We start from the raw sequence: 18,116 nt of genomic DNA, 5'->3' as shown, positions 1-18,116 counted from the left end.
GTTAGCTCTGATAGGTATCCACATGAGCTGTTGAACGGGAAGCACTCTTTTATCACAATTATCTGGGATTTGACTAACTCCAATAATTAACTGGATCGCGCAACTCTTTTGAGTGTACACTGTATTAATAGGGAATTTAACATGACATAGTCTCCAACTGGGTGTTACCTTACATTGATTTACCTGATCTTTGTCTAATTGAACATACGTTTGTTTCTCCATGTCCATAAGGATATAGTCCTTGGTCTCTTGAATATAAACAAAATGGTGTGGATTACTCTTCATATATGTGGGGAATGGAATCATGTGATGCAATGTATAAGTTACCCTATCTGTAAGGGGTGTCTTGATGTCGTACACTAGATAATTTTTGTTAGCGAACACTTCCACTGTGGCTACTTTGTAAATCAAGTAGCCGTAAGCTGATTTTAAATCAAATGGCAAGGACAATCCTTTAGGGAAATCTCCCTGAGCTTTCTTATAACCTTTAACAATATCATCTGGTGAAATTATTTGCACCTGAATGACTCCTACCTGAGCATTCATTATACCTGATAATGCAACACTGTAATGCTCATACAGTTGTATGAGAAGGCCTTCAATCTCAATTAAATGCCTATTCACTGAGTTTTCTAATTCTACTTGCTTAAGTGCTTCTGTAATCTGAAGCGTACTATTGGCAAGATAAGATCTAATTTCTGCAATGTTTTGAGTTAATCTCTGCTCATTGGCTGTGACATCGTAAATGGTGCTGTTCATAGATTGCAATGTTGATTTTACTACTATCATCTGGTCTTTTGCAATTTTCATAATTGAAAGCTGTTCCTGCTCTAACTCACTAATTTTTTACTCATATTTATCGGCATCATCTTGACTTAATGTTCCAAATAACGCCTTTGCGATGGAACCTATTGCGTTAATTAGGCCTCGTTTTCGCCTAGTGTTATCCGTTTCCCCTGTTGGTTTAGTAATCCCCGTAATTAATTCCTTCGATTCCTTAATTCTATCTAATTGTGCACTTAGCATTTTAACATCCTGTTGACATGTTAGGTTAGTACTTCTTTCTAACTGTGTACATATTAATTGAGTCCAGTGTATGTGTCTCTTGACATTTGAAAATACATCACTTAATTTATTCAGGTTTACATAGGTAACTAGTGTCCATTCCGTATGGTATAACTGTATCTCACCCTGATTGTCGAAGTATGCCCCTGGAGTACTCTCATATGGTGTCACCTTGACATCCAGTACTTCTCCGGCTATTCTGTAGCGATGTGATGTCACGACTATCATTGCTACTACGATGTACAACAATCCTAGCATTCGCGCCATATCTGCTGTCTACCTGCAAGGTAAAGACGGATATGTGTTACCCTTTTATCTGTGAATACATTCGCTTCACAGTTCTCGCTTCACTCATCTACAAGTACAATTTCAAACGATTCTTATGTACCTTAACGCTTTTTCCTTTCTTGTTCATCTGTAGGGTGCAATTCACGCCTGAAACATCTACTATCTCGTAAGGACCTTCGAATGGTGGGCTTAGCTTTCTGGATTTTCCTCTTCGCAATGCGTCATTGCGCAAGAGAACCTTATCACCTACCTGAAAGGTGACCTCATTTTGCTTTTTGTCGTAGTGTTCTTTCTCTAATTCCTTTCGCTCTATTAAGGTCTTTCTGGCGGCCTCGTGATTTCGCCTAAGCTGTGCCGTCAGTTCCTCCACCACGTTCTGGTGTTCATTGTAATTCATTTCAGGCGGCTTTTGCAGCACACCTGGGATATTTGCCTTCCTTCCAAAAATTAATTCGTAGGGTGTGAACCCTGTACTCGTGCTCTTTGTGGTATTATACACAAAGCTTGCTGTGGGCAAATACTTGTCCCAGTCATTCTGCTCCCCTGAGCAGACATAATGCCTTAGGTACTCCGTGAGCACCTTATGGGATCTTTCTATGCTACCGTTCGATTGTGGCCTGAAGGCCGTAGTGTGTGTTTTCCGAATGCGCAGCGTTTTACACAGCGTCTTAAACACATCACTCATGAAATTACTACCCTGGTCAGGGAGAATCTGCTCTGGTATCCCGTAGATACTTATTACGTTATTGATTAGCGTCCGTGCCACGGTTTCTGCCTCCTGATTAGGCATGGCACTCGCTACTAGGTACTTTGACAGCTGATCTTGGCATGTCAGTATGTACCTGTTTCCTGCCTCTGTCAACGGAAGAGGTCAAGCTACGTCTAGGGATATCTTCTCAAAGACTGTGTTCGGGGTATCCGTGATTATCATGGGAGCCCTGACGTCTGGTCTGGTCCCGTTATTCTTTTGGCAGGAGGGACATATGCGTACATAGCGCTCAATGTCCCCTTTCATGCCCTTCCACTGAATTCGTTCACGTACCCTGGCGTACGTGCGCGCTATTCCTTGGTGGCCTCTCACCAAAGAATCATGACATTCTTTCAAAATGTCTAGCTTTTCAGCTTCGCCTAATTCGTCCTCTTCCTCAGATGAGCTACCTTCGGGCGAGATCTCCTCTGCGTTAGCGTCCTCGGAAACCTCACTACCGTCCGCTTTAATTCCCTCTGCCGTAGCGTCCTCGGGTTTTGAAGACAGTACCTCTTCTCTATTCTCGTCTGAGGCCTGAGTTTCTACTGTTGTCTCTGAGTGAGACCTGTGCTGAGCCGACTTAACCACTCGCGCTTGGCACTTGGGTTCAGTGGGATTCCTACTCAGGGCATCTGCATTGCAGTTCTGTTTTCCCTGCTTATATACGACGTCGAAGTCGTATTCCGCCAGCTTCAGTCTGAACTTTAGCAGGCGTGAAGACGGATCTGGCACGTTGAAGACCCACTTCAGCGGCTTATGGTCTGTCACAACAGTGAATTTCCTACCAAACAAATATGGTCTGAAATACTTTACTGCCCACACTATTGCCAACAATTCTTTCTCAGTTACGCTGTAATTCATTTCTGCTTTGTTAAGCGTTCTACTTGCATAGGCTATTGGAAGGTCTTTCCCGATAGGTCCTTGTGACAATACTGCCCCAACCGCTTCGTTGCTCGCATCAGTGGTAACAACGAATGGTTTTTCAAAATCCGGATACTGCAATATAGGTTCCTCAATTAGCTTCTGCTTTAGTGTCTGGAACGCTTGTTCCTGATCGTCTCCCCATACAAAGGGAACGTCCTTCTTCACTAACTGATACAGCGGTTTCGCGATTTTGCTGTAGTTAGGTATGAACTTCCTATAGTACCCACTCAGTCCGCAGAACTGCTTGATCTGGCAGCTAGTGGTCGGCTTCGGAAAGTCCTTAACGGCCTGTACTTTACGTGGGTCTGGTAAGACAACTTCGTCAGTGATTACATGTCCCAAGAACGCTAATTCGGTTCTTAGGAATTAACACTTATCTGGCTGGAGTTTCATCGTGTTCTCTCTCAGCCTTTGAAATACGTCCCTTAGCTTCGCGTTGTGCTCCTGGATAGAACTCCCGTACACAATGACGTCATCCAGGTAACACAGACATTTTATACCCGTTAGCCCTGTGAGCACATTTTTCATCAGCCTCGTAAACGTGGCTGGCGCGTCCATCAAACCCATGGGCATTTTCCTGAATTCGTACTTGCGTCCTAGCGCAGAGGATGCTGTCTTTGGCCTGTCTTCAGGCTTCAACAACACCTGGTGATAGCCACTCGCGAGATCTAATGTTGAAAAGTATCTCGCCTTGCCAGGGGCGTCAAACAGTTCTGAAATTAATGGCAGGGGATAACTGGTTCCTATCGTTATCTCGTTCAATTTCCTAAAGTCGATCACGACCCTCCATTTTTTTTTCCCTGAGGCGTCTAATTTCTTCGGAATTAAAAGTAATGACGCATTCCAGGCTGATGTGCTAGGTGTGATAATTTCATCATTCAGCATCTTATCTATCTGAGCTTGTATCTCCCCCTTCTGTGCTTCGGGAAGTCTATATGGTCGTACATTAATTGGAGGTTGATCTTGGGGTGTAGGGATCTCATGCTGTAGTACATTAGTGTGAGTTAGTTTGTCTCCCTCAAGATGGAAGATATCATTGTACTCAGCACATATGGCGTATATCCCTTCCTTATCTACCTGCGTGAGGTGATCAACTCGCAAACAGTCTATCACCCGCTGTGATCGGGGCTTCTGGGTGGCCGGTTCTCCGTTTGCCACTCTACTGTTCTGCTCTACCTTTCGCACTTGTGCTAGGTAGGTCTTATCTACCTCCTGTATGTGCACTCGTGGACTGTGTAAAGTCACTGCCTTTTCAGTGGTATTCATCATGCTAACCACTGCTTCGTAGCGCTCTGATTTGGTTAGGCACCCTGCGAGGTACACCCCTGGTATCACCTCTTCCTTCTCAATAATTCCTAAAGGTAAATTTCGATCTACTTCTATAACAACGACCTTCTGGGTCCTTGGTTCGAGACGGATCACCTTCGTCTCTCGTGCCCCCATAGGGTATTGTCGCCCTTTTATGGTGACATGGCCCTCCTTATATTCAATCACACTATCTGTCAGGATGTCTCGTCCAATTATACCATCCTGTGTTAATTGGAAATCACTCCCTACCACATGAAATGTGTGATTTGTGTTTCCAATGGCAAAACGTACAGTACCCTGGGTGTAAATTATTCCCTTACTTACACCCGCTAATTCAATTGATTTACTCCCGTCAATCAGGCATTCCTTGGGTACCGATTGCCTCTTAACTAGGCTGGCATCGGACCCAGTATCTATCAAAAATCTCAACGGTCTTCCTTGGTTCGCAACCTGGATCAGCACCGTGCCTTCTACGTCAGAATTCTTGGGACCTTCTGGTGTGCGGGCCTCCGTAACTGTCCCCTTGCTACGGGCCCGTTCTAGTTTGCCGCCTGAGCCACGGAGGTTTTCGTGGCGTGCATACTGCCACCTTTCTTTTTGAACCAACAGTCTTGGGTTCGATGTGACCACCTATCACAATGTTCGCATTAGGCTCGGTATCTTACGGTCTTGCCCCCTACGCGATCACACTGAGTTTGGACTTTCATGGCCCTATTGCCCGTGGACTTGCCTTGGGTTTTTCGACAATTTCTCTTAATGTGGCCCTGTTGGCCACACGAGTAGCACCTACGGCTATCCGTTCGCATCACCGGAGTGTGTGCACCTTGTGTGCGTGAACCTTGGGTGTGTATACTTTGTCGGCAATTCACCTGTATATGCCCTTTCCGACCGCAACGATAACTAGTTCTGTTTTCCCTTGTCACTGTGTTTGGTTGTGTGCGCACTATGCGCACTGTCTCTCGTACTTCTGTTTCCTTATCCCTTTGTTTCTTTCTACATTCACGTTCAATGCGCCCTGTCTTCCCACAATAGCGACATTTTAATTTACTGAATGTGCCCCCTGTAGTTGTATTGGAACTAGCGGTCTGTGTGGTGTGAGCCCCTGCGTTCCTGTGTTCTTACAGTTCTTTGCTATGTGGCCTTCCTGGTTACAATTGTAACAGACCACCCTAACACTAGCATGTGCTGGCTTAGTATGCCACTTTAGTGCCGCACTGCGCTCCTGTTCTGGTTTGCGCTTGCTAAACCCTGAACTATGTTTGTGTTGTAGGCCCTCTCGTGCCTTCTTTGACAATATTACGGTTTCTTCCTGCTGTGCAAGTGCAACGGCCCTCTCAAAAGTGATGCCCTTTTCTGACTGTACCCTAGCTTGTATTCTAGGGTTGGCTAATCCTTGTATGAAACTAGCAACACATATTTTTCTCGTTATTTTCAACTGCGCGTCACGATCCTCCTCTAATTCATCCTCAAGTATTGCCTCTCTAAAAGAAGCTGACAATTTTTCTATTTTGTGTGCCCAAAGTGCGACTGATTCTCGCGGGTCCTGCGCTGTTTCGAACATTTGACAAATGTACAAATCTAATGTGCCTTGCTGGGCATAATATTCTGTTAATGCCCGCTTGGCTTTCTCCCAATTATGTATATCACGTCTGTACAATAATTTATCTCGGGCTCTGCCCGTAACCATAGTTAAAATGTACTTGAAAAACAACTCTTGATCCTCATCCTTAATCATACGAACAGCAGCATCTACGTCAGCTATGAACTCATGCAATCTATCAGGTTGACTGCCATCAAACTCTCGTCCAATGAGACGATGTCCTTCTACTACTGTAACAAAAGGCCCACTCATACTTACTGATTCCACCTCCTCCTCGAGCATCTCAGTGCCTCGGTCTGCTGGTACTGAACTATTCTGTCGTGCCATTTGAAATAAATATTCAGCTTACCTTAATCTGCAATGCTGCTTCACTGCTGGGCTGGATGAGTAGTCGGCTGTATTGCTGCGTCTCCACCGGATGGCGTTGTCTGCTACTGGACTGCTACCCCTCTGCTGGGCTGGCTTAGTAGGCTTCTGTAGTGATGCTCCTCTTCTGCGATGCGCGGCACACGAACGAAACTACGCGGTAGCGCGGTTCGGACAATCTTCTGCGAAGTCGCAATTTTCTCACACGGAAATCTTCTGCGAAGTCGCGGTTCTCCTACGGACAATCTCCTACGAAGTCGCGGTTCTCTTACGTTATTTCGGTGAGTTGACACTGTTCGAGGATCGAACTCGGGACCCCACATCTGACACCAAATTTTTATACGTGCCTGTCGTGACCTACCTGTCCTGAGAGACGTTCTCGTAGGTTGGTCACCAGGCCGTTGGATGTTGAAGTATTACCTGACCTGCCGAGCGGAATGTAGGGAGGTAATTGTAGGTATGACTCGTCCCGCAACTCCCGAAATAAAAGAAGTTATTTCCCTGTCCTTTATTAGTGAGGACACTAAAACTACTATGTACAGTATATTTACAAGTCTGAATGTAATGATCTGTCCACGCGCCTACTGTTCTACTACGCGTCTATCTGAATCTTGCCCTACGGCACTTGGGCTATGCCCGAACAGAATATCGTTCTGACAAGTACGAACTACTAGCTGGAAGAAGGCCCCGCGCCATCTTGGCCAGGGATTATATCTCCGCTTCTGAACTCAAAGTTCTATCCCTACCTCCTACCAAGGGGTTGGGTCTTACAGGCATTACCAAACTGTTCATCCAGTCCGTGGCGCCTTCAAGCAGCTATTCTCAAAAGTTGCCACAGTAAGTGCTGCTACCTAGGCACTACTGTCTTCTGTCTTACTTTGTCCTCATCTTTCCTTGTTTCCTAAGTGCATCTGTACTGACCATGACTGGCCTTGCATTCGGCTTTGTTCCTTTGTCGGTTATCGGGCGGGCCGCCTGGATCGCTGGCATACTAGCTCTGTTTGTCGATACACAGTAAATATCTTGTTGTGATCAACAAGTCCCCGCTCTTAGGCAACACTTGTGTAAGCGCACTTCGCAAACTCTCTCCACTACATGTAACTTCTTGAAATATTTCCCTTTTCTTACAGTAACTAAATCTGACTATAATTATTATTCAATTACCTTAATGCTACAAGGTGTCTCCTGTCTTTGATCATCATTCTAACACTAATTAATCTCCTCTGACACCTTGAGCTTAAGACTCGGCTGCGAACCCCGGCTGCCTTCCACGTGGCAGTCCGCCGTTTCGAGTCCGTGGGAGGTCGGCACACGACAAATCAGAGCTATATTTCTTTTTCTGCTGTTTTTTTTGCCAAATTTTAACAAAACACGTCGCTCAGCGACAGAACAAAATTTCAGGTACAGAACCAGCTCGTTAGCTTAGGTACAAAGTAGGAAAATTGAGAAAACTCAACAAAACATGTCAATTAATAATGTGAGCTAAAAGATTCCAATTTTACAAATGTTACTTGATCACTATTGCTCCATCCACTTAATAGTCAAGGAGTCAGATCTCCCAATTCCATTTACAGAGTATTCACAATGTACAATCTTCCAAGAGCACCTTTTGCTTCGCAAAATTATCTAGGAGATAGCACCGTCACTGCCTTCCAAAAGGCACCATTCAATATTTATACTAACACCTCTACATGAACAGAAAGAGCATCTATGCTCTATGAATTAATTTAGGTGACTGCGCTCCGAACCCTTTAACCTTACAGCCTTCTCAAGCAACCTTCAACTTTTACCTGTATAACCAGAGCATATTCGCTCAATAAAATTTACACATTCCAGGCCTCTCTATTATCGCGGCCATCAAATTAGGTGGGTCAGAGAAATTACGCTGTTGCCAAGGTTATGTAGCAACTGGCGAAGAAATGTCTAACTGAACAAATCATTTCGGTGCGCGAGGCAGGTTGGTCTCTCTCAAGCTCCTGATGTTACTTCATACAATGTCTCGAAACAAATTATACTACAATCTCCAGAAAAGACTGCTGATTTCAGTGGTACAACTATTTTCCACATAAACCACTTCAAATAATTCTTTAAATAATATCTTGAACGAGTAAACCTAAATCCGTAGAATCATGTATTGAAAATTTCAGTAAGCGGCCAAGTTTTTATTTCTTCAGCCAATAAAATTTTTTCTGCGGGAAAAATGTAAAAAATGGCCTGACATATTTTTTTATCTGAAACATATTTCCGTGAGTCCTGTAGTTTTCCTGGAAAATTGTCCGGAAAGCGATCATGTAAATGACGGTAGATGACGCAGTTCGCGGCACGCGCGCCAGCACAGGCTGCAGGACGCCGAAAATAATTTTGGATTACATATTAATCTGTATCAGTTTTATTACATTATAACTTTAAATATTTCTGTACCGGGTGGTACACCTCGTTGCCGCGCATTTAAAATTCAGCGCCTAAATGAACTCCTCTAGTGGTAAAAGAGGAAAACTGAAACTACACCAACTTAGAAATTTACTCAGAAGATGTCATCACAGAAATAAGATATAATTTTGTTATTGGGAAGTTTCCTGAACTGACTGTACTTCTACTAGTTTTGTTTGCTATCCATCAAGAAGTTTGGACATTCTTCCACAGACGACACTACTAAAAACTATGATCATGCACCCTGGTGCGACATATAAGAACTTAAAATTCAAAGAAGTTTTGTATTCATAAGTTACTTTTACTGATTGATGTTCATTTATTTTTGGGTTGGCAATAGTTCAGTTTATTTCCAGCAGTTTTGAATATAGCCAATCCCTAATTTCTGTAAATAATTTTCCACCTATCACCGGCTTCCTCTTCGATTCTGAGTGTAACTTTGAAAGTGACCAATAAAAACGAGAGGGTGTGGCTGGTTTCGTCTTGAATGATCTTGTACCTTCCCTGTGGGTTTATAAACTGCGGCTTTTCACGTCTCTTGGCCAATTGATCGTCATCTTATTGAGTATGTGTGTGTCAAAGCAGGAGGCGGGCGGCCTCTTTCATCGGTCAGCAGTACATCAACAAGGTAATGGCCACATAACATCTTTCTTTCTTGGTAACTCCGCAGTTTAACCCGAGACAAAGGTCCGAATCATTAACTATGTAACCTACTTTTCATAAAAATGTAAAAATCTGCCGGCTAAAGTAAAAACTTCATACAATCTTTAATTGTAAACCGGGGATAGAGAGTGATGTACCCTCTCGAACTCCCCTTCATCTTGGTTTGAGGTGACTACGTTTTGTAACTGTTTTCTTCCTTTCCGTAATGCATTCATTTATCCTTATACGAGTCACCTCAGTAGTTTGGGAATAGCCACTGTTTCATCGACCTAGTGCCCCTCAGGTGTTAAGTGTTCATTTCTAGGAGTGCAAGTATTCGCCCCCATTCATTTTGTGTTCGGGCCAGTTATTTAGCCGTTATTCTTTTTCCATGAAGGCCCAGTAGGTTGGATATTAAATACCCCTGTATAATCATTTTCCAATTGTAAGTGTTGCCTTGAAAGTCCTGAAATTGTAAGTTGATGTTGCCTTGAGTGGGCTTGGAAAACTGATAGCCTGTTAGCTCTTTTTCAAAATTTTTGTAAGATTAATGAATGCCCCTTGAAGGCTAGATGTTGTAATTTTGGGAGCAAGTGCTCTTTGAATGGGGGGGGGGGATTTCTGCTCTTGTACAAATTTGTGCTGTTTTGTAGTAGTAGCTAGTAGCTCAGGATATTGTAAAACTAGGGGTTTAAAGCCTAAAGTGTTACGGTTCCGAATCTTGGATATTTTTCTAATCTTGTTCAATGATTGCTACTTGTACCTGCAATATTATCATGAAAATCTTGTCATGTGTGAAGTTTTGAAAATATAACCTTCAGTTTAAGTTTTAAATTCAATTCTATACATTGTAGTTAGACCCATTCACCCCAGCACCTTCTTTCACCTCTGCGTTCCACTAAAAACGCCGGAACAATTTCAATAATGTATGGACTGAGTAATATAGAAAAATAACTACCTTAAAGAATAGGTTTACATTAATTTACAATGAAGTACGAATCGGTTTCCAGCCAAAAGGCAGTCTAAGGTTTCTTAGTCACTGTCATCACTCATCTCACTATCTGTCGAGTCGTCATTTACACTAATGCTGAATGGCTCCATTGTTTTGTCCCTTATTATTTCCTTGGCTCAATCGTCTGCTTGAAGATTTTCCGCGCGACTGAAGCACTTTTCCCAATCTGCAGCAGTCACACGGTCGATGGCTTCTGACGTGAGTTTTTCTACGTCCTTTATTTTGAATGTCTTGCTCCTTTCTGCCACTTCTCTCTTGACTTGAGCCCAAATTATTTCAATTGGGTTGTATTGGCAGTGGTACGGTGGCAACCTTACCACCTCATGGCCCCAAGAGATCTAATTCGTTAAGTTTTCCTTGGAGATGGAAGTATTTTATGGTTGGGTGAATATTTCGCTTCATTAACGCATCTCTGGACCGAACGAATGCTAGCATTACACATTGTTGCAGTCAATTCTTGGCTTTTCTTGAAGTTCACATTCTGCAAAATATTTCGAGTCGGTCAATTTCTGCACGTATTGCAATACGTTCAAAATTACGGATTTTGTCTGGCTGGCTAAATCCTTCTTCTTAGCCCTTCCAACCGACGATGCTTCAGACGAGTTTCTTGTTCGTATCTCGAACTTACTTCGTCTTCTTCAGACAATAGACCCGAAGAAACACCAGGCTGAATACATGTACTATCTACCTTTAACTGCACTTACGGTGCGATCTCAACAGCTGTAAGACTGGGATAAGATGGCCTGGAGCGGATGGTCTTCAGCTAGACACAACTGTACGATCAGCGTTGCCAGTCCGTGCTCGGAGGTAAGCAACTGTCGACCATCTGTCGCTTCGTCGTTCCCATGTCTGACGACAGCGCAGTTTTCCTCACCCACCTAATTTGGTGGCCGCGACATTAGGCACAACCTACATTTAACGAGACCGTATCAACAATCTGCCTATTTACACAAAAGAAACGATACAGAGGTATCGAGTACACATTCTACCGGGCCTTTGTGGAAAAACTACAGGTTAAGGTTACTGGCCAAAAAATCAAAGTGCGATGGAGGCGGACGCTTGCAATCCTTGAAATTTGCAATTAAAAGATTAAAACCCTCTTTGGGCTTCAGGCCCGAAATTGCAGAGGCTAAGCCTTTACTAATGAGGTGACTAGATGGAGAAGATATAAGTTACAAAAGCTACAGACAGAAAACGGTTACAAAGTCGTAGTCGCCTCCAAGTCAAGTTGATAGGGAACTCCAGAGGGTGTCACACTCTCTATTCCCGAATTACGGCTGAGTTTCTTAGGCTAGTTTGGAATTTGCATTAGAAGATGAAATTTACATTATGGTAGATTGGAAATTTAAGGTTACATTATTAAAGATTGGAAACCTTCTCCTCGAGCTAGCTATCAGAGGCTATCACATAGTTATAAAGTGGCTGCCATTACCTTAATCAGCTGGAAAACTCGATGATGGGCGAGACGCCTCCACCTTCTCTATTCACACACACTCAGTAGACTTGACGATCAATAAGACAAGGTGGCTCGAAAAAGTGCCGGGTTTTAGATCCGAGAGGAAGGTTCTAGAGAACTCTGGGCTAATGCTCGGCACACCCCCAAATTTTATTGGATAATTAAATATATACACGAAAATGATTATTGGTTGAAAATTAAATACACAAAATTTTCTACTGGCCAACATCTCAAGTTCGCGGGAAGAGATCGAAGTGTAGCAAACTGTAATATCCCAAAAACAAAGAATAATCAACTGTGTAGCAAACCTTAAAATAAAAATATACTTTAGGATTTTAATAGTTCTTCTTCACACTAGAGGCAAACTATAATATCCCCAAAACAAAGAATAATCAAGTCAGTGTAGTAAACCTTAAAATAAAAAATTACTTTAGGATTTTAATAGTTCTTCTCCACACTAGAGGGCATAACATATGCTTTTTGGTACAGACATCTGTGAAGAAAAGTCCAAACTTCTTGCACACGTTGTTGCAACCTTCGTATATCAGATGGCATTCTTCAAGGCGCTTCATTTGAATGAACGGGGCGGGTGTACCTCGTGGTACAACAACAACAACAACAACAACAATAATAATAATAATAATAATAATAATAATAATAATAATAATAATAATAATAATAATAATAATAATAATAATAATAATAGAGTTTCCCTTCATAACTCTAGATGGCCATAAGTACAGTAGCTTTCTTGTTTTGTTTTCTTTCTTGACACTTATGGCATAGCGCCATTTCGAAGACTTTCGTGAGACCCTTTCTTCCACACAAACATTTGTATCAATTTTTTATTTAGAAATAGCCCACGTTTTCCAAAATATTAATGCACTGGCCAGAAATATCAGTTAGTTACTTCCCACATTCACGGAAATTTCCGAGGAATAATTTATTAATTATTACTTAAGTATTAATGACATTAATTATTAAGGTGCATTGCTTCCAACATCTAACTTTTATCTACCAGCAATAGTTTAAATTTCGAGTTTTTAAAATGTATCTTCTTTCTTTTCTTCTTTTTATATCGCTTTTCCCACGCCCGTAGGGTCGTGGGTGCGAACTGTGTTGCACATGTGGATTTGGCCCTGTTTTACGGCTGGTTGCCCTTCCTAACGCCAACACTTAATATAGGGTTGTACTCACTATTGCGTGTTTCTGTGGTGGTTGATAGTGTGGTGTGTTGTCTGAATATGAAGAGGAATGTGTTGGGACAAACACAAATACCCAGTCCCCAGATCAGAAGAATTAATCAGACGCGTTTAATATCCCCGACCCGGCCATTCATCCAATAAGTCGGACAAAAATGCTAAAATCATTTAGCAGAAGGATAGATTTTATAAATTGCATTTAGTTCTATATTTTAGACTGAGTTTTGATTTTAGTCGCATGAATTTTGGAGAGAAAAGGCAGCGCGCACTTAACATTGCTAACCCAAGAAATAACCATACGTAGGTTGGATTTGTTACTGTACACTTTTATGCTTGTTCTGTGTCAACAATAAAACGCTCTGCTGTAAATCTGTGTAAACAATAAAGTCGAAAGCAGAACTCATCATCAGCTCGGGAAAATGAGTGAAACAGAGGCTTACTCCTTTATTCTTCATAACAGGTATATTTTCGTTTGGAATTTTCGTTTTTCACGAAGGTAACCTGCCCTTATATGAATAAAATGAAAATATTAGTTTATATTTACTTGTATAATAGTATTTTCTCCGTGGTACGCACAAGTGGGCAACTGCGAAATTTCACACCCTGTATTTAAATTCGCATCACATTATATTCCCAAAAAAACGTGTTATACGATAACAATTAAATGAATAAATTCCACGAGAAGCATTACGTCCCCCGAATTTAATTTACTCATGACGTGAAGATACCATACTTAACCTAAACTATGAGGTCTTATTATCTTAATAAGAGCCGTTTACGTAAATCCTGGTATGATAAATTTAAAAATAAAAGATGCAATATACTTAAATGTAAAGTTTTCTCTTTCAACAGTCGCAATTATCGCAAGAATTCTCCCAAACCTTATGAATTACATTCACAAGTACAATTTGTAACATTCGCATAGCACGCCTCAGTTGATCAGTAGATGGGCTTGGCGCGCTTTCTACAGTACGGCCTGTATATTACGAAGGCAGTGATACTGTAGATCACACGCGACCACATTGTTTGGTACACCTGGACATGGTTGGGTCTGTCTCAGTTTTCTTCTAAGACGAGCCTGTGTTTGCAGTGTTTGACGCTCTGTTTCAAACTGCTGGATAGCAGTAGATATGGTTGCATGCTAGTGAGGGCGATATTCATCAAGTGTGTGCCAAGTATTGTGGTCGATGTTTGTGGTCTTCGTAGTCATTTTGTGCTCTGCTTGTAGCATTTCAGGGAGGCACCGCAAGAACTGAGCTCACTGTACAGTAACTGCCAAGGTAGTCTATTGTCACTCATGCGTTGGGCATGTCTGATGGTGGAGGCTTTCGTACTGTTCAAGTGTGCCCTTTCAAGATTTGCGACGTTCGTTACATAATCATCCCATTTGGTATTTGTGATGATCCTAGGCTTCTGATGGTTAAAACGTCCCAGTTTCTTGATGTTACAGCGGTAGAGAGTCCTTGTTTCACACCTATGCAGCAACAGTTTCGTACACCTTCAGTTTAGTGGATATTATAGATTTTTTTGAAAAGACTTCGCGGGAAAAACGTCTAAAGGCACAAGTAGCGGTTCGTAATCTCTGAGATGCAACGTGGAGGGAGAATACTCCCAAGGTAGGCAAAGTTGGCTACTTGTTCCAGAGGTATACTGTATTTGGTTATTTATTTATTCGTGTCAGTAGCATAATATAGATTACAGATTGCAAATTAGATAAAATACACTGACTGACAGAGCAAATGCAACACCAAGAAGGAGTGGTCAGAACTTTATGCCAATTGCAGGGTAGACTGACGTCACTGAGGTATGCTCATGATGTGAAATGCGCCGCTGTGCTGCGCACGTAGCGAACGATAAATGGGACACGGCGTTGGCGAATGGCCCACTTCGTACCGTGATTTCTCAGCCGACAGTCATTGTAGAACGTGTTGTCGTGTGCCACAGGACACGTGTATAGCTAAGAATGCCAGGCCGCCGTCAACGGAGGCATTTCCAGCAGACAGACGACTTTACGAGGGGTATGGTGATCGGGCTGAGAAGGGCAGGTTGGTCGCTTCGTCAAATCGCAGCCGATACCCATAGGGATGTGTCCACGGTGCAGCGCCTGTGGCGAAGATGGTTGGCGCAGGGACATGTGGCACGTGCGAGGGGCCAGGCGCAGCCCGAGTGACGTCAGCACGCGAGGATCGGCGCATCCGCCGCCAAGCGGTGGCAGCCCCGCACGCCACGTCAACCGCCATTCTTCAGCATGTGCAAGACACCCTGGCTGTTCCAATATCGACCAGAACAATTTCCCGTCGATTGGTTGAACGAGGCCTGCACTCCCGGCGTCCGCTCAGAAGACTACCATTGACTCCACAGCATAGACGTGCACGCCTGGCATGGTGCCGGGCTAGAGCGACTTGGATGAGGGAATGGCGGAACGTCGTGTTCTCCGATGAGTCACGCTTCTGTTCTGTCAGTGATAGTCACCGCAGACGAGTGTGGCGTCGGCGTGGAGAAAGGTCAAATCCGGCAGTAACTGTGGAGCGCCCTACCGCTAGACAACGCGGCATCATGGTTTGGGGCGCTATTGCGTATGATTCCACGTCACCTCTAGTGCGTATTCAAGGCACGTTAAATGCCCACCGCTACGTGCAGCATGTGCTGCGGCCGGTGGCACTCCCGTACCTTCAGGGGCTGCCCAATGCTCTGTTTCAGCAGGATAATGCCCGCCCACACACTGCTCGCATCTCCCAACAGGCTCTACGAGGTGTACAGATGCTTCCGTGGCCAGCGTACTCTCCGGATCTCTCACCAATCGAACACGTGTGGGATCTCATTGGACGCCGTTTGCAAACTCTGCCCCAGCCTCGTACGGACGACCAACTGTGGCAAATGGTTGACAGAGAATGGAGAACCATCCCTCAGGACACCATCCGCACTCTTATTGACTCTGTACCTCGACGTGTTTCTGCGTGCATCGCCGCTCGCGGTGGTCCTACATCCTACTGAGTCGATGCCGTGCGCATTGTGTAACCTGCATATCGGTTTGAAATAAACATCAATTATTCGTCCGTGCCGTCTCTGTTTTTTCCCCAACTTTCATCCCTTTCGAACCACTCCTCCTTGGTGTTGCATTGTCACTGTCAGTCAGTGTATATGAAATTACAATATCACATAAAATTAAACAGTTATTTACAAAATATCGGCCCAGAATTTGGCCACGTTGACAGCACTGATACTGGCCTGTGCATTTAACAGGGCACAGAGGGCAATTAATAAGGTGCCTTCTTGTTTCTACCACGCCGCATTCACATAGGGTCTGATCCCCCTTCAGGAGGCCCCATTTCTTCATATTATCCTTTGATCTTCCAACGCCTGCTCTTAGTCTGTTCAGTGTCTTCCATGTACGGTAGTTCAGGTTTCTTCTTGACCAGGGGGAAGCTTTTCCTCCAATTTTAAGCGTTCTGGATTAAAAGAGATCTTCTGACTCCAGAGTAGAAGTCTGGTCTTCCTTGCATCTGCACTAGCGGGGATGAGGAGTGCATAAAACAGTTCCTGGACTTCAATCGAGTGGGTGGTAGTTTGTGTCCATGTAGGGGGTGGTCTGAGCTGGTAGAAGCCCTTAACCTCTCCACATATGCAGCTAATTCGCGTCTGATCTCAGGAGAGGCTATTCCTGCAAGGGAGTACAGTTTGTCTGGTGGTGTTGGTTTCAGACATCCTGTAATATGTCTGCATGTTTCATTCAGGGCGACATCGACCTTTCTGGCATGTGTAGATTTATACCAAACGGTACCAGCATGCTCCCCTGCTGAGTAAGAAAGTGCTAAGGCTGTTGTCCTTACCGTATGAGGGTGAGCGCCCCACTTTGAACCTGTCACTTTACGGAGCAGGGAGTTCCGAGAGGAGACCTTTGCCTTGATGTTTGAACAGTGCTCCCTGTAAGGGACACGAAAGAAACCTCCCAGAAGGATGTATTTACATGTGATATTGCCATACATCCGGGTGTCTCCTGGGCAACGGACTAGGACTATTCCTAGACGGCTGATTCTCTCACTCCAGTAGCACTATTACTAATCAGTATGTGAGATGGTGATGTCAATAGTCAATAAATAAATATTTCATTGTTTCAGGGAAGATAAGATCGCTGAATACATGCAGTACGTGTATATTCCTACACACAATAGAATATCAGCTTACCTCATCGGCCTCATTCTGAGCTTCGTGCTCGACCAGATACGGCATCGAGAGATAGCACTCTCTAGGGTGAGTAAGTTACATCAAGTAAATCAAGTGCGATACGAGTTTCTTTAAAACCAATTTATTAAGGTACTGTATAATTGGGGAGCTAGTAACAACGTGGTCATAAGTTCAAGACATTCCATCTATGTAACGTATTAATCAATTGAACAAGCTCGATGTGAGTTAAAATCGCAGTCGTGAGTGAGACAGTGGAGTGAGCGGATGTGCTGAGTAGAGTCCTGAACAGGGGCGATTCACTAGTGCAGTACAGGTCAGCTATAGGAAGGTGGAATGCAGGAGTGAAATGTGAAAAAGTGAGAGGAGAGATTAAAATGGGCAGCAAAAGGGTGTATTGGTAACCTTGTTGGTAGCCGCAGTAATAGCAACGTTATTGGAAATAGGTGGAGTTGAGCTAAACCCGGGTCCTGGACCAGTTGGTGCAATCGGATGGGAAGAATTCGAAATGATTAAGGAACTGATCAAAGAAGCATGTCAGGACGAGCAAACAAGAGACCTAATTAGAGAACAAGCCGAGGAAATAAATAAAGAAATACAAGAGTTAAAACAGTGTGTTAAAGAGGAGATGAATGTGATGTAAGAGAGAGTGGCTCATAACACAGTAGAAGTAGAACGACTGAAGACCAAAGTCAGGGATTTAGAAGAGCAACTGAGGCAAGTAAAGTGGTCTGAAAACAGGACAAACCAAGAGCTCAGGAGGAAATACCTCTTTATTTATGGTGTGCTGTAAGGAGACAACGAAAGCAAGGTGTAAATAGTATTTAAAGTGGTAGAAGTGATACAAAGTAAAATGAAAATATACTTTAGTGAGATGGACATAGACGGTGCAT

General features: G+C 43.4%; 2 protein-coding genes across 2 annotated transcripts in view; both read left to right on the top strand.

The window, feature by feature from the left end:
* Positions 1–17,363, top strand: part of LOC136866984 (nose resistant to fluoxetine protein 6) — an 88,228-nt gene extending 70,865 nt beyond the window's left edge. Inside the window, exon 4 of the mRNA XM_068226989.1 lies at positions 17,160–17,363. Coding sequence (XP_068083090.1) covers positions 17,160–17,340 — 181 coding nt within the window. The 3' untranslated portion in view covers positions 17,341–17,363. The remainder of the gene's footprint in view (positions 1–17,159) is intronic.
* Positions 1–18,116, top strand: part of LOC136866642 (nose resistant to fluoxetine protein 6) — a 695,618-nt gene that overhangs the window by 618,720 nt on the left and 58,782 nt on the right. The gene's annotated exons all lie outside the window — the stretch shown is intronic.

Source organism: Anabrus simplex, chromosome 3 (assembly GCF_040414725.1).
Source record: "Anabrus simplex isolate iqAnaSimp1 chromosome 3, ASM4041472v1, whole genome shotgun sequence".
In the NCBI taxonomy this organism is placed as follows: Eukaryota; Metazoa; Arthropoda; class Insecta; order Orthoptera; family Tettigoniidae; genus Anabrus; species Anabrus simplex.
The sequence above is the reverse complement of the archived record's forward strand: the minus strand, read 5'-3'. Positions and strand labels throughout refer to the sequence as shown.